The following is a 17,652-nucleotide window of genomic DNA, read 5'->3' as shown; positions in this document are numbered from 1 at the left end:
ATTTATAAATTAATGCACAACTTAGAGACGATTCCTTTCTTTTGGAAAATAGCAGTTTGGTTGTGATTTTTCAACCTACACGTCGCTCTTCAAAACCTGCATTTAGAAACTTTCAGAGCTGAAATCTGAATTTATTCTGCAAATGAAAGAGACCGATTTTCTGTTGCTGGTTTCATGTCTGACCACCAGGTGGTGCCATCGTACGTCAAAGGTCTATTTGAAACTTAATACAATCCCATTCAAACAATAAGATTCTTAAATCTTATACATACATAATTCATACATACATAATCTTATACATAATTTAATAAACTGCTCACATCTTTTATTTAAAAATATATAATTAATGACTGATGTGTTTCACTCTGTTGGGGAAACTATAGTTTTAATAATAAGGAAAAGTTGAATTTAAATCTGTTTATTGATTTGCTCAATGATCAGTTTTCAAACCAGCTGATTATGGAACAACTGTCAAGTAGCACCTGAAGTTAAATAGTCTGAAAGCACAAATAAAACTGGTATTGGTTTGTCATTGAGTCCTTTGAAAACCTCACTGATTTCCTCTCAGCTGGATCTTCATGAAATAAGGTTTGGGAGTCAAAGTTGCTCCAAAGACTGGTGTCAAGTCAGGTTTTCCTGCATCCTCCGGCCAGACGAACTTAAACCTCCTCAGCAGAGTCACAATGATGAGGAAGAGCTCCATGCGAGCCAAACTCTCTCCAAGACAAATCCGAGAACCTGGTTCACAAAACAGCTTAAAAAAAGCATTCAGTGATTTTAACATACCTCAGTGTGCATGCATGAATTTTTTACTGTTTCAAAAGTTCCCACTGCAGCCTGAAGGAACTTAAATCTGATTTTTTAAAAATCTTTTCTGCATTCACTGTTGCATCCTGTATCTGACCTTTTCTTGACAGTCTGAACAACACAGATAAAAATTTTTACGAATGCAACCCCCTCTACTTGGATATGTGGTTCTGAATCCGATACGTATCTGATCTTTCTGAGTGTGTACAACCAGGTCACAGTCAAACGACCTGAACATCATCGATCCTCGACAAACATCACTGTTCTGTGTCCTGATATCTGGAACTGGGAGGAAAATCAACAACCATGAGGGACACTTTCATGTTGTTTTTAGTTCACACAGGAGATCACATACAGGTTGCATATATTTGGAAATGTGAACCAACAGGCAAAAGAAAAAAAATTGGATTTCACAAAATATCAGAATTGAGCATTAAGGTGTACAATGAAGCCTTAGACGTTGAATCTACCTGCAGAGAAAGGCATGAAGGCCTCAGGTTTGACAAACTCTCCCTGTTCATTCAGAAAGTTTTCAGGGTTGAACTCATGAGGGAATTTCCACTGTCCTTCTTCTCTCAGCATTGAGTCCAGGTTCTGGATGATCATTGTTCCCTGAAGGAATCCAAAAGGCAGAGAAAAGCTGTCAAGTTGTTTATCTTATTTTCAGCAACACATAAAGCCTAATAAAGCAAGATGCTAACAACCTGAGGAATGGAGTATCCCATGAGCTCTGAGTCCTTCGTGGTGCAGTGGAAGACACTGAGAGGAACCGTGTTGGCAATCCTCTGGATCTCATGGATCACAGCCTGGAACAAAGCAGATTTCTTAAAATCTCTCCTTCATGATGCGATTACACTTATTGGTAGAGAAAAAACAAGTGAACAAACACTGCGCATCACTCTGAACACCTTCCCCACTGACAAACATGGTGGTGGCAGAGCCATGCTCTGAGGGTGCTTCTTTTCTTGATGATTGTAAAACGGATTGAGCCAAATACAGGGTAATCTTGGAAGAAAACCTGAACACTCCTGAACCTGGAGTCTGCAAAGACTTGAGGCTGGGGCAGAGTTTCACCTTCCAGCAGGACAATGACCCTAAACATTAAGCCAGATCTACAATGGAATGGCGTAAATCAAAACATATTTATGTGTTAGAATGGCAAAGTCAAAGTCTAGACATAAACTCACTGGAGAATCTTTGGCAAGATCTGACAACTGCTGTCAAGTCAATTTTATTTGTATAGCACATTTCAGCTGCAAGGCATTTCAAAGTGCTTTACATCAAAGATGTAAAGTCATAAAAATAACATACATTAACCTTTAAAAAGAAAAACAAAGAAATTAAATTCAAAGTAAAATCAAAATTAAAATCATATACATAAAACATATTGATACATGTACCATTGATTAAGATTCAGAAACAACTGTAAATTAGTGTGTTTTTAGCCTTGATTTAAAGGAATTCAACTGTGTAGCAGTTTTCTGGAAGTTTATTCAAGATTTGTGGTGCATTGAAGCTAAATTCTGATTCAAAATGCGTGGTTCTGGTTCTGGGGAGGCAGAGCAGACCAGAATCAGCAAAATGTTAGTAGTGGAGCGCAAAAATAGATTGGTGAAAAAAATGTCTCTCTTGTGGTTTATATTTATTTTAATCCATGCACTTATTCCACACATTTATTATTCATAATATTTTAAATAAAAAATATTTTATCAAAATATATATTAATTTCTGTATACTTTTAGGTGCCACATACATTCCAAGGTTGGACAAAAGGTTGGGTTTAGGCATCCGACTAACCTTCAAAATATATTCAGTCTTATAGCACAGAGTAATCATTTTGCCAACTCATCCCCAGTGTAAGAGTTGGCAATTTACACACAACTTGTGTGTAAACAGCAACACGTAAATTATAAAGACACTGTAGTAATTAGCAAGACCTTTCCGCAGACAACCAATCAGAATAACAGCTTGTGTGAATATTTATGAGGTCCTGCTATTACACAAACCTGCCATAGGGGCACTGTGGTGAAACACAGATTATACACAATATCAGGTTTATGTGTATTAAACAGACATCTCTCTTTTTTTTTTTTTACACTTTTGGGGTTATTGGACCAATAGAAACTTTTCTACGCTTTTAGATTTTTGTCAAAATTAGCAGGACACCGTTCCTGTCCTGTTAATTCAAAATGTCCTGCTAGTGTGTGTATTCTGACAAAATGTCTTGCTGAACCACATTTACCAACGTACACGCACACACACACTCAGCATCTCTGAGGATTTACAGCAATAATATCACAGTAGAGGAAATAAAAAAGCTTGTTTTAAGTTTTTTTACAACTACATCTCAGTAATATCAATAAAATAATATTAATGCATTACCAGAATTAGAGTACCCAAGTAAGAGTAGCACTACTTCAATATACTTTTAATCAAGTAAAAATTTAAAAATAGCTTTCCAAAAAAATACTCAAGAGTAAAAACGCTACAAACTGCTTAATATTGAAAAATTACATCAGAAGGAACAAACTATTAAGTGGACATTTTGTATTTTAAGGATAAAATGAAAATAATTCATTTTGTAATATAAATCAGGCAATATATATATATATTCCAAATCTTTCAATATACAACTTTAGCAGAAACTACAAGGTTTTTTTTAGTTTGAAATAAATTTGTTCTTCATTCAGTGAAGTCACTCGCAGTGTGTAGAACAGACATTTTACTCAAGTAAAAGAAGCGATGCTTCATAATAAAATTACACAAGTAAAATGTACAGCAAATTAAAAATACTCCTAAAGGTAGTTTTCTCCCCCAAAAAAGTTACTTATGTCGATCTAAATGAGTAAATATATTAAGTTACTTAACTTTGGCCATAACAGCTAACGGAGCTTCTGTATCCAAACATATTAACAGAGAACCCCTGATTTAGTCAGACAGAGTTAATGCGCACGGCCACCGCACATCTGAAAAACTCGCCCAGAAACTCCACCAACCAAAATAGCTTCTGTCTACCCTTGTTAAAAACTCAGCAGACACGAAATGAAAGAGCTACTAAAGCCACATTAGCAGCATTGAAGTAAATCTGCGCAGCGACATCTCTGCGCAGTGCAGCGGGTTTAACACATAATACAGGGTCGGAGCAGAATTTGCTTTAGGGGCTTCTTCCATCCATCCATCCATCCATTTTCTTGTCCCTCAGTGGGGTCGGGAGGGTTGCTTGTGCCTCTCCAGCTAACGTTCCGGGCGAGAGGCGGGGTCACCCTGGACAGGTCGCCAGTCTGTCACAGGGCAACACAGAGACACACAGGACAAACAACCACATACTCACACACATGCACACACACTCACACCTAGGGACAATTTAGACAGATCAATTAACCTAACAGTCATATTTTTGGACTGTGGGAGGAAACCAGAGTACCCGGAGAAAACCCGCGCATGCACAGGGAGAACATGCCAACTCCATGCAGAAAGACCGGGGGCGGGAATTGAACCCAGAACCTTCGTGCTGCAAGGCAACAGCTCTACCAACTGCAACCTGCTCTACCAACCTGGTAACAAACCTATCTGACTATGAGTATTGTTCTTTGAACTTTTACAAAGTAAACTTGGGAGCTCCTTAAAATCTTACGTATAAATGTTAAATTTAAAATCTTTTGATTTAGGTATGCTGAAACCATTATGTCAAATTTAGCAGCATTGATAATCTCAATAAACAAATGTTACATTTATATGTCTGTGTTAAAATATTAGCATTTATGAGCCCTGGGAGGCCTGATGGAGCCGCTGATATAATTTGGATTTAAGAAAAGTGGAAATAATTTATATTTATTTTAATTGTATTTTTTGATTAGTTGTTTTTAAGACTAGTTGTGCATTTATATTGCACAACTAGAGACTGGAGATGTTTTCCCATAATTACCCAGGGATATTTTTACTTTTCCTGTCTAAACATCTTTTAATACAAAAACCTGGTGGACCGCCGGTGGACCGCCTCGGTGCCCTGACCACCGGGCTTAGAAAGTTTTCTGGGGGAAACCCTGTACTCTGATGTCGCATTCTCCTGAAGGCAGCAGAGAGCTGCACCACCAGAAACTCACAAAAACACTGAAGAGAAGAGCTATGATTAATGTGGTTACAGTTCTATCCATGTTTTAATGTTGTAGAGCTCAGTTGTTTTGCAAATAGATCGAAGTTTAATCAACTATAAGTGGAAAATCATCGTGATTAACAGAGAAAAGGCTTTCAAATGTCAACCCTCATGTAGTTAATCTATGTAATTTGATTTACTTAGTGATAAAGTTCCTGAAATTAATGGAACATTTCAATAATAATCTAATGTATTGAATAGGTACATTTACATTTTAGCATCCATTAGTTTAATTAACACCACTGGCAGAAGAGAATGTGAAAAGAGGAAACAAATCTGCTATATAAACTGTCTTTAAAATATGACTCTGAATATAAATGTCGACTTGGCTGTTTTGACGTCCGTCAAGTGTAGAAAGTGTGACATGACGTGCAAAGGGTCAGTAGTTTGAATGGCAGAACTGATCTGATCGTTTCCATAGCAAGAAGCAAGACCTTGCCTCAGAACTACAGTGAGCTCACTGATGAGGTCACAGATAGACATCAATGGATCAAAGAAGTGTCTAGCCACTTCTGCACGTCCTACCCCTCTGGCCATTGCCACTTGTCCTGCCACTACTGCAAGTCCTGTCCCTCCAGCCACTGCTGCTCATCCTGCCCCTCCAGCCACTGCTGGTTGTTCTGCCACTGGCACTTTTTCTGCCCCTTCTGCCAATGCTGCTTGTCCTACCCCTCCGGCCACTGATGCTTTTCCTGCTACTGCCACTGTCCCTCGTCCTGTCCCTCCTTGCAAGGCCACTCGATTTATATTTGTGAGCAAAACATCATGCGACACCTCAACACACTACCCAGCGTGTTGCTCTGTCTTCCCTGTAAGGCATATGCAGATGGTCCCGGTTGGCCGGGGCACTAGTGGTTAACGAACCAATGCTAACCACATCATGCAGGTTGGATTAAACAGAAGTGGAAATAATTGATATTCATTTTAATTGTAGTTTTTGATTAGTTTTTAAGACTTGTTGTGAGGCTCTGATGGGAACATTTGGTGGAGTCCCCTGTGTGGCAGAGTTTTAACTCCCATCTGGCAGAAATTCAAACACGCTCTGGGGGAGGTGGGGACGTTGAGTCTGAGGACCATGTTCCGTGCCTCCATTGCCGAGGCGACTTAGTGGAGCTGTGGCTGCCAGGTTGTCGGTGCCTGTCGCGGCGGCAACCCTCGAACCCGTTGGTGGACACCTTCGGTGAGGGATGCTGTCAGGCTGAAGGAGTCCTATCGGGCCTTTTTGGCCTGTGGGTCTCCAGAAGAAGTTGATGGGTATCGGCAGGCAAAGCGGCATGCGGCTCAGGTGGTTGCTGAGGCAAAAACTCAGGCGTGGGAGGAGTTTGGAGAGGACGTGGAAAAAGACTTCCGTACGACTTCGAGGCAATTCTGGTCCACCATCCAGTGTTTCAGGAGGGGGAAGCAGTACAGCACCAACACTGTTTAGAGTTTGGATGGTGTGCTGCTGACCTCGGCTCTGGACGTTGTGGGCCGGTGAGCAGAATACTTGTTTCATAGTTTCCATGAGTTCCTTCCTTCTAACACATTCTATTAGAGCCTGGAACAGCAGAGGTTTTAAATATGCTGAACTATGTATTAAAAACATAGTTAAAAATGCAATTGTTTATAAATGCAGCTTTGATAATGTTTGAATATGGTTTCCAGTAACAAAAGACTAAATTAAATGCACTGATCCGTCATTCTGCCTGCAAACTCAGAGGTGCAGGTCGCTGCAAGATGGCAGCTCAAAGCACAAGACATGTAACATGGAGGCTAATTCTAAACGCTTTCCAAAAAGTTTTAATTAATTAAACTTTTAGAAGTTTCTTTTGGAGCAGACTCGAACGAAGCATTAGCTACAACTGGATGAACAGCGTCATTGTTTATTGTTTACTCACAGTTTCATAGAACAAATTGACGCTTCCAAAGTCTGTCTCTCGCAAAAAAACACACATTGTGGAATGGTACAGTCTTGACCAGGTGGCAAGAAATTGTCACGTGACCCACGGATTATTCCAATCCAAAAACCATGGTCGTATAAATGGGATTTTTAAACTTTCTGTAAAGAAAGACAAAAATAATGTTGAACTAAAATAACAAATAGTTCTAAATTTGATATTGTTGATTTTTTGCAAAAAGATTTATAAAGTAAAGGATATGAAGCCTTATTAGATTTTTTTAAAACAGTGTACGTTGTTTAACAGGATAGATATAAAAATGTTGCAACTGGGAGCCTGTACCTTAGCATATTTACATGACAGAGCATGCCCGCTCTGCATTTTCATTTCTTACGTTTGTTTCATGTTATTGTATTATGTTATTTGTTTTTTTTCTTGATTGTCTTTTCTGTCTGATCAAAAAATTTTTATATATATATATATATATATATATAATTCAAATTTCAGGCTTAAATATCTTTTATTATAAATGTGGGTCCTGGGTGGCAAATTAAACCACTTGAGGATCACAGATGATACTTGCCCTTTTTGTTCCCAAGGTCAAAGAGTGGTTGGAACGACGGCCCAGCCACGATAACCACATTATCGTGGTTCACAGGCCGTCGGACCAGGGGAAGCCGGCCACATCTTTTTGCTTGACAGAGGACGACGCTGCTGTAAGACTTATTTTAATTTTTTAAATTTTTTTGCCGTGGTTCAAAGCATGACCCCTGGCCGTGTTACTCGACCGATTTCAACCGTCTCTGCTTCTCTTCATCCGCAGTGTCTGCAGCACTACTTTGTAAAAATCAGGCCGGGCGCTCTCAAGAGCAGGGACCTGCCGGACAAACGGTTCTTCATCGGACAGTCCGGTTCCGGCATCAGGAGCGCCTCAATGGATGTGGTGTGGCTGCACCAGCAGTGAGTATTTGCCTTGGAATCACTGCAAAACCACAGCTTTGCGCCGTGGTTTCGGCAACCGCCTGCACGTTGCTATGTGTAGGCGGGGCTTTTTCCCCTCATACGGCTGCCGACGGTCTCCAGCGAGGATGTTCGCCACATCGCAGCCAGGGATGTGGCGGACCTTCCGTGCTGCGACCGTACTCCGCGGCTATCTGGGGTTGCCTGGCGGCCCGGACAAGCTTCCCCTCGACGCACACCAGTTGTCGCTGGTGTGCGGCTACCTGGTAGCTCTCCCCGGGTGAGTGCATTTGTCCCCGGCGTGCACATTGCCGTCTCTCTCTCTCCGTGTGGCGACATGCTTTTTTACGGTTTTAATCTCTTCCAGATCCACAGAAAACGCCACGAGGCCGGACGGCAACCCCAGTGAGGCCACGGACCTGGGAGCGTTTTACGCGGCCTTCCCGGTCACCCTTGATGGAGAACCGCCATCTAAAAAGCAGAGGGTAGATGCTGGCTTGCCTGGCTCTAAAGCGCTAGCTGACAAGTGGCGGTCTGCTCAGCTGAAGCTGAGGAGGTGTCACCTCATGAGTGAGTTGTGTTCAGTCTTTTTTTGTTTATTTTTCTCCCCTGCTCCTCCTCCTCCTCCTCTGTGGCCCAGCTTTGATGCAGGGTGCGTTTTGCTCTGGTTTTTTTCTGTGTCCTAGCCAAATGGAGCAAGCAGAAGCCCACCTTGGACTAAGAAGTCCAGAGATTTCTCAGGCGGTCCAGGTGGAGCAAAAACTGCATTCAAGCAGCAGAGGTAGTCAGGCGCTGGGCTCCTCCCCTTCCCACTGGCCGAGAGAGGGACGTCGCCCGTTACGTCGGTGTCTAGAGCTGGACCAGCCTTGCAATCGCAGAGAGCCAATCGCAAAGGCCAGGCGATTTTGCGACACATTTTTAAATGTGCTCGTTAAGCACCATTAGAAAACCTGCTTAAAAAAGCATTTTTAAAAAGCTATTTAAATTTTTTTTTTTCATTTTAAAAAAGCTCTTTCAAAATGGCTTTGGCGAGGGTCATTTATAGCACCGCAGCCACTGTGTGTACTGTTGAGAGGAGGGGATGGAGAAAAATAAATTTTAACGCCTTTCCATTTACTTTCACAGGGGTCTTTGCGACCAGGGATTTCAGCCAGGGCTCTGTTCTCTGTGATTACCACGGGTGGCTCGTCAGCGCCAGCGAGGGCCGGCGGGTACTTCGGTCCCTGAAGGAGGCCGAGGGGTCCTACCTGTTTTTTTTTCCAAGTCGAGCGACCAGGACCTCTGCGTCGACGCGCAGCCGGAGCACTGCCAGTGCCATCCGCACGTTGCCACTTTTGGCAGGTTGGTAAACCACTCTGCCAAGAAGAGTAATTCAAAGTATGTCGTGGCAACACTGGCGCAACCGACGCTCCTCATCAAGGTGATGAGAGACATTGGTGCCGGACAGGAGGTCCTGATGGACTATGGGGTCAGGAGAAGCTCATTCGGAGTAGAAGGGATGGACCTTTTGTGGTTGAATGAGTGAGCTGGACTCCATTTTTTTCCCTAACATTTTTTCTTTGTAAATAGTTCATTATTTATTTCAGTGTGTTCCATTAAGAGTTTAAATGCAGTTAAAATTGTTATTGTTGTAAATAGTTGTGTGACAGTTTTTGCAGTGTTTACATTTCTTTATTTTCCCTAATCCTTCATATTTATTTATTAAATTTTTATAATTAGTTCCAGTTTAAAGTGTGTTGTGATTTATTTTCCAACTTTGTTTTTTTGTGTGTGTTTTCCTAACCAATACAATTTTGCATCTATTGCAATTCTTTCCTTCCTTTTCTATCCTTGAGGTAAGCTGGCTGTCGGAATCTAGATCTGCTTCCAGATTTTCCATTTGACATGGAGCAAATGTGGGCTGCACAGTGGCGCAGTTGGTAGAGCTGTTAGCTTGCAGCAAGAAGGTTCTGGGTTCGATTCCCGGCCCCGGTCTTTCTGCATGGAGTTTGCATGTTCTCCCTGCATGCGTGGGTTTTCTCCGGGTACTCCGGTTTCCTCCCACAGTCCAAAAACATGACTGTCAGGTTAATTGGCCTCTCCAAATTGTCCCTAGGTGTGAGTGGGTGTGTGCATGGTTGTTTTGTCCTGTGTGTCTCTGTGTTGCCCTGCGACAGACTGGCGACGTGTCCAGGGTGACCCCGCCTCTTGCCCGGAACGTTAGCTGGAGATGGGCACCAGCAATCCTCCCGACCCCACTAAGGGACAAGGGTGTCAAGAAAATGGATGGATGATGGAGCAAATGTAAAAGATTTGTTGATAGCTGGACCGCACTAAAATCTCCTACAAAACAGTCCATTTTGAGTTCAAACAAGCATTCGGCTGTTTTTCTTTTTATCGTCCACTGGATTGCGGCATCTTTTTTTAATTCAAAGCTATGTCCAGTCCAGAAAACTGTGTTAAAACTGTTAAAGTTGTTTATCCGATGTTTCTGTTTAGGAGGGTTGTGTCTAAAACAGGCTGTAAAAAAAAAAAGAAAAAACATGCCGTTTCTGTGCCTTGCAATCACCAGTTGCTGCTTATCTATTTTGTATGAAAAATATGCATACGTTTACATTTTCAAGTTTAGGATAAAGGACCTCTGGATAAACTCTCAGATCTGCCTACACCCACATTTTGCAGTTTCTGCAAACACATCTGGGCCCAGGAAGAAACCAGAGATTGTTGTACTGTCCAGTGGCAATAGGCTGCTTCGAGGGTGCAGCTATAGTAATCAGGGAGACACGACAACACAGAGACTCACAGGAAACACAGATCTAAATACAACACAGAAAAGCTTAAACTAAACATATAGAGAACTCAAATCATCACAGACAAGCCTCACTCTAAATTTGTAGTGATAATTTTATTTCGTCTGTACAGTTGTACATTTTTAAACGTTTTTTCTGTAAATGGGTTCTCTTTTTCACTTTTTGAGGGGATGGGAAAAACAAACAAAAACTGCACATTTACATATGTGTATGCTATATTCATTACTCCTTTGATCCACTTGAGGCATTTTTTGCACTGCAGGGAACGGTAGGGAACGGTTCTGACCGTGTTTGCATTACAACTTGCGACCGGTTCCACCTGGCCCCTTGGAACCACAAGAGCTGTGGTTAACCACAAGAGCTGTGGTTCCAATCGGGCTGGCCAAGCGGTTCTGCTTAGAACCAGCAGCTGATTGGCCGCTGGTTGTTATGGAGTCAGACGTTGATTTTCCGTTGACAGCTGGCTCTCACTAAACTGTATTTTGTAAAGAGTGCTCTTTCAATATTTTTATTATTAGTTTTAATTAGCAATGGATTCATCTCAATATAGTGCAATCACCTGGTCTAATGATGAGGGTTTTTTTTTCCTCTGCTTACTCGCTGATGAACGAGTACAGAATGAGCTAGATTGGTCAACGAGGAAAGAATTTTTTGCGCCGCATCTCTGAGGAAATGGCTTCGGCCGCTACCTCGAAACCATTGTTTAGTTTCAAACATAATGACGTCAGGTACAGCTTCGTTGGCGCCCTCAGTGTATATGCAAACACAACAGGGCTGAAACCGTTCCGTACCGTTCCCTGCAGTGCGAAAACGGCTTTATTCAGACATTCACTGAATAAGCATTTGAATTCCAAAAAGAGCAGAAAAAAGCAGTGCATAAAAAGCTCTCATGTTTTAAATTTTTTTTCCCTGTCTCTTTATTAAGCTTAAAATCAAGTGGCATTATATACGGGCTGGTAGTACAGAAAAATTGCATGTGACAAAAAAAGAACATAAAACAAAGCGCAACACAAAAGAGCCGTTCTAGTCGCCTTAACCTCCCTCCAGGACAAGTTATAAACTAACAGTCTGTAGACCAACCCAGAATTGGGCCCTTCTTTGTTAAACAATGTTTAGCCACCTCTGTGTTCGGTCACATGCATCCAGCTGCTCCCTGTTCACAAGCCTGTGGTAGTTAACAATATGGAATATGGAATGAGTTTGCAGAGCAGGTACATTCTTAGTTTTGTGGGGGGGGACATGTTTAGTGTCGGGATCTTTAGTATATGCCTGCCCGTTGAAAACACAATCATATTTCTAGATCAATGAGAGATGCTGCTTTTGTTTGAGGAGCCTAACTTTGCAGTTCCAGAATCATTAAATTGGATTTTGCTCCAGTTCACGTTGCCTTCTAACTAGATCTCCATTTCCAATAAACAAAAAGCAGATCTGCTTAAAAAAGCACATAATTAAATCCTCCCAGAAATGTTTATAAAGGTTAGCAGTAAGTCCATCTGCCCCGGTCAGACGCCATATTTCTTATAGCAATATCAAATTCAGAGATTCTTAGCTCTTAGCGTCATCACAGATTTCCTTAAAATTTTCATCAATAACTGGAATCAGATTTCTTACTTTTTTAAAAAATGAAGTAATTTGTTCTGTATGTGAAGTTTTATAAAGATTACAATAGAAATTAAATACTTCTTGTGTTATTCTCTTAGTCTCAGACCATTCCACTCCATCAATCATAAAACTATTAATTGCATTATATTCCCGTCTACGTTTTTCAAAGTTGCAAAAGATAACACTATTCTTTCCTCCTTCTTCAATCCACCTGGCTCTGGACCGTACAAAAGCACCTTTTGCCCTATTTATGTATATCTCATCTAATTTAGATTGTAATTTATTTATTACGTCTTTATCCTCATCACTCCAACTTAATTTTCTGTAAAGTGACATAAAATCTTTAATTACCATTGTCTCTTCTGCTTTTCTTTTTCTATTTAAATCTTTACCAAATTTAATTGAATACTTTCTAATGCTAATTTCAAGTATTCCCATTTAAGAATTGGTGTTGCCATTTGATATATTTAGAATAAGTTCCTTAATAAATTGGCAAAACTCTTAAGTTTGAGAAGCTATGCATTGAATTTCCAGTAATTATTAGGTTTAGTTTTTGTAGTTTTAAATTGATGATGTAGTGATAGCTTAAAGGACAGTTTACTATCTCTTTAACACACTCTAGGACTGCAGCAGAAACCAGCCAATAATCAATAGATGATCTACTTTGACCTTTAGGTTTGTGCCAGGTGAACTGTTTGACTCCACTGTGTTGCGCTCTCCAGACATCCAACTATTTTGTGTTTATAATAGGGCTGTTGTAAACGATTATTTTAGTAATCGAGTAATCTATAGATTTTTCTTACGATTAATCGAGTAATCGGATAAAAACAATTATGAAATAAAATATTGGTAAATCTTCCATAACACCAGTGTTACTGTCGGATATGAACATCAGTCTATTTTTTCCACATTTGAGCTTCCCTACCAGTTACTTTTTTGTACACCAGGGGAGCAATACGGGATATTTACGGCTCCTCCGTTCAGAAACTCATCTACCAGCCATGTTCCGCCTCCCGTTTGTTCAGACCGGGCTGATATAAGTTTATTGTGCGGTTCTTCCGTAAAGCTGCTCTTACCCTGTAAGCATCAACCCTCAGCCGCCCGCCGTGTTCAGTCTCTCCGCTCACCTGTATAAATCCTCCTCAGCTTCTTCCCGCCGTTCAACCAGCAGCTCTGGAGCAGAAAGGCTGCCGAACTCCCGGGATCGCGCCGGTCATTTTAAGGATGTTTATTGGTCCCACAAAAACGATGAAAACCCGGAATTATCACCAATCAGTAAAATCCCCGCTGGCCGAACTTGAAGATGGGACGTTATGCCGCTAACACGTAGCTTCCGTCAACAACTCAGAGGCGGAAGTAAGAGCTCCGCTCAACGCAAATAATGTTCCAGCTGAAACACGGTGCGCTAAATGATAAAACATAAATTAACGAAGCTTTGAGGCAGGTACATTTTCCTTGAGGAATTTTAATAATCGAGGTACTCGAATCATTCGAGGAATCGTTTCAGCCCTAGTTTATAACAAAATCTTTAGGAATAGGATTTAGAGTTTCTTTTACCAGCAGTGAAGGTCATCGATCCATCCATTCATCTGGAGCTAAATTTAAATCCCCTCCAACTATGATATGATCCGTAGGAAAATTAGCAGTGAACTCCGCAATAACCACCGTTGTCACAGATTTCTATTGTATTGATCATTATTATATCCATAAATGTTTAACAAAATTAGTTCAGAGGTGACGTTGCTGTGATGCACTTGTCTGGAGTCTGATTTTCAAATATTTTATGTTTTATTGAGAATATTTGTACATAGGCCTGTCACGATAACAAATTTTGCTGGACGATTAATTGTCTAAAAAATTATTGCGATAAACGATAATATTGTTTCAAGACCTTTTGACACTGATTTAATGGAAATGACGTAATAATGTACAGGATTTCCTGCCATAGATAGATACATTTTATTTTCAAAAGAACACGTAACACTGGAACAGATCAACTAAATAAACAAAACAACCAAAAATAAAATGGATTCTCAGTCTCCATTAACAAAAAACGTACTTGAATATAAACTAAACAACATAAAGCCAAAGTGGAAATAGATACTGTATTCAACCAAAAGAGTGCAAATATGAAGTCTGTATACTATATTGGCCTTCAGTAATTAACTAGATTTAAATAGAGAAGATGGGTACATCCGACTACCTATTGCAGTAGTTCACACTACACGATTTTTTTGCCCTTATTTTCTCCTTAAGACAATCTTAGATCTTTGGCCGATCTAAGATTGTCGCTGGTGATTTCGTAACCGATCATCCTGTAGTGTGATTTAAATCGTCGTGGCCGCTCCGATCTAAATCAGGGGTTTTCCCCCACCGGGAGCGCTAACACTGAATGTGACAGGTAGCCAATCAGAAAGCGCGGATTCTCCTCCGTGCTTTCTGAGGGGAAATTACGAGGGGAATCCCAAACTGCTGACACTGCACAACCCGAAGTCCAGCGGACATCGGAGATGATATGCGGAAACGACATTAATATTTATTCAACATCTGTGCAAAGAATATAGAAATGTCAAGGTGAGGAGTTGGAGCCAAATTGCTACCGCGGTTGATAAACCCAGTAAGTTTTCAGGTGTTCTTCGTTAACGTGACATAAATGGGTTATAATTATTTTCATTCAGTCAGGACTTTACGCTGACTCTAGCCACATGCATCACAGGTAGATTCTAGTAAAACATTGATTATTGCCTGATTTAAAATTAGTTAACTGGACTTGTAGCCATTATTTTGTGCCCATGTGGCTGGACACAACACAGCACGATCGAACCGTTATACCTAGGGTTTCTGTAGGCTAGTGTGTGGTCTGTCAGGTTTAGAAAATGTACTGACAACTCATGTAGTGTGCGCTGGACATTACGCTAAGGAAATAGGAAGGGAGGGTCAGTGGAGAGCACCGGAGCTGAGCCTTTTTTATTCAGTGTTATCAACAGAAAGAAAAAAACGGCAGGAAGAGACAATAAAGCCGATAATTAAAATGAGGTTGATAGGTTTAATTTATCGTGCGATTAATTGATTTATCGTTTATCGCGACAGGCCTATTTGTACATATGTTTTGGCAGTTCTGTGATCATGTCAAAGTAGCAACTTAAGTGTTTTTATTGTCCGTCTGGATGCTGCCCGCTTCCATAGAAGGACAACAGAAAATCGCTTTTATATACATGTAATGACTAAAATCAAGATACCCTCACTTTGTATCCCTCTGAAAAATGAACCCATTTAAATAAAGAAATCCCTCCATGGGTGATACCACCATAGAGAGCGTTCATTTTATAGAGTTAACGTCGGTTCTGTAAGTGATCTCGTATAAAACAGTACCACAACACTTTTGAATTTTACTCATCAGAATACCAGAGCTAAAAGGTTTATGTTGGTCTGCTTTTCTCCATCGATACGCGCTTCCCGGCCGCTCCGCTCCGTATGAGGTAAAGAAAAAAAAAAAAGACGATGCGCACGTTGCGGAAAACTCTGAAATAGGAGAGCATGACATAGAATGGAGCAACAAACTATTAATCTATAAATCAATAAACAGGTCTATATAAAGATATAATCCATGTTTCTGTCTCATATTTGTATGGAATCAAAAGGATCTGAAACTTTAGTTTTTCCACTGAAAGCTCTGGTTTGGTTTAATTATGTAAAGCACTTTGAAATGCCTTGCTGCTGAAATGTGCTATACAAATAAAATTTGATTGATTGTTTGCACAATAAATGCCATGTGGGTGAAATTTTATGGATGATACTCTGATGTCCCATTCTCCTGAAGGCAGCACAGAGCTGCACCACCAGAAACTCACAGAAACACTTAAGAGTTATGATTAATGTGTTCTATGTTCTATCAATGTTGCAGAGCTCAGTCGCTTTGCAAATAGATCAAAGTTTAAACTGACATGTACATCTTTTATCTGCAATTTTGTGGAATATTTAACAACCCTAAAATGGCACAGAACGACAATATTTTTTCCACTTTGATTGGCTGCTGTTAGGCCTACCAATTTTAACTTGAATGTTCATTGCATTTTTCATAGACACCTGTGAAAATAATTTCTATTACCATGGCTTTTTTGTTCTCTGGGAAATATTTTTTATGCTAAATACAGAAACAAGCATAAAAATCAAAACATCTATAATAGTGATAGTAATATTAATAAAAAAAATAATAGTCAGTGCAAAGTAGCCTACAAATTCTTTGGTGGGGGGCTGCGAGGGACCTGGATAAAGGCTAGGGGGGCGCTGGCACAAAAAAGGTTGAGAAACACTGATGTAGCACGTCTCATGCATATTGGACTTTAGAGAACACTATCACAAATATCTGGGGGAAAATGTTAAACATTACTTAAACAGTGAGTTTGTTATGCTTTACATCATTGTCACCTCCAAATAAATATAAAAAAGCAAGGAAAACCCATTAAAGGTTTTAACGGTTCTGGGTGAGGCGGTGGGGCTGCGTCGCTGCAGCAGCAATGCCATGTTTGCCCATCTCTAATAAAAGCTGAAAGGCAGCCGCCATTAAAAATTTCTGCATTTAAAATGTCTACATTGGAATGGATAAAAGCTTTCATTTCATTATATTGACTATGACTGGGACTCTTAAGGTGTCGTATGTTGCGCTATAATATGAAGCAGTAACGGTTGCACTGCTAGCAGCTGGTGCTACATTTCAACAGCAACCAAAGAAAGCGCGGGAGAGAAGAGCAAACAAAGCGAACACAACATGGAGGGAACTGAAAGTGGAAAAATGGTAGCAATATTGACAGTGTCTAACTGCCTTAGTGAAAAAAACAAATCCGATAAATTTGTCTATCTTCCTCAAGTCGACATTTAGTATCTCTCGTGGCACATTTATTAAACTGGCACTAGCATTTCGTCAAAATTATATGTACAAACAAAACTTACCTGTGTTTTTTGTTGTCCGAAAAGCCCGCTCTGTCCAACAACTGGTTAATCCCAACGAAAAATGACCGTTGTCTGCTTTTTTGAAACATGCGCATTCATAGTGCGTCGTAACAGACGCACCCGACGTGCTTACGCACGCTACGTAAAATGCAAACCGTGAGGACTCAAATGCACACTGCACTGTGAGTTATTCAGTTTACTATAAAACTCTGCACCAAATAACTGACACCAATAGGTTATGCTATCCCAACACTGGAAGTGTTTCCAATTACTAATAAACTCTACAGTGTAAAAAAACATCACTGAATTGTCGAACTCTGAAAAAGTAACACTTTTGAATTTGCTGTGATAGTTTCTATATTTTGTTAGGCCATCCTGTTTTTATTCTAACTATTTGTGTTTTGCATAAAACAGCTCATGTTTGTATTGTTATCTGCTTTAGGACAACTGACAAAATTTATATTTTATGCTAATTCTTTTGTATTTACATTGATTTTTATTTCTGACATTTTAC

The 17,652-nt window shown here is 40.3% G+C and overlaps 1 protein-coding gene across 1 annotated transcript; it reads right to left on the bottom strand.

The window, feature by feature from the left end:
* Positions 1 to 402: 402 nt before the first annotated feature.
* On the bottom strand, positions 403 to 1,870 carry LOC103466808 (cytochrome P450 2D19-like). The gene is made up of 4 exons (XM_081608346.1): positions 1,716 to 1,870; positions 1,512 to 1,613; positions 1,278 to 1,419; positions 403 to 738 (listed from the first exon to the last, which is right to left on the bottom strand). Exons 1-4 carry the CDS (start codon positions 1,749 to 1,751, stop codon positions 551 to 553), a joined length of 468 nt encoding a protein of 155 aa, XP_081464472.1. The 5' UTR covers positions 1,752 to 1,870; the 3' UTR covers positions 403 to 550.
* Between the last annotated feature and the right edge of the window lie 15,782 nt (positions 1,871 to 17,652).

Source organism: Poecilia reticulata, chromosome 6 (genome assembly GCF_904066995.2).
Source record: "Poecilia reticulata chromosome 6, P_reticulata-male-v2, whole genome shotgun sequence".
Classification (NCBI taxonomy): Eukaryota; Metazoa; Chordata; class Actinopteri; order Cyprinodontiformes; family Poeciliidae; genus Poecilia; species Poecilia reticulata.
The sequence above is the reverse complement of the archived record's forward strand: the minus strand, read 5'-3'. Positions and strand labels throughout refer to the sequence as shown.

Coding starts and splice junctions, on each gene's coding strand:
- LOC103466808 (XM_081608346.1), bottom strand. CDS start 1,751: ATGGCTCTGCCACCACCATGTTTGTCAGTGGGGAAG. Junction 1,614..1,715: donor CATGTTTGTCAGTGGGGAAG/GTGTTCAGAGTG, acceptor GCTTTGTTCCAG/GCTGTGATCCATGAGATCCA. Junction 739..1,277: donor CTTCATGCCTTTCTCTGCAG/GTAGATTCAACG, acceptor TTTGTGAACCAG/GTTCTCGGATTTGTCTTGGA.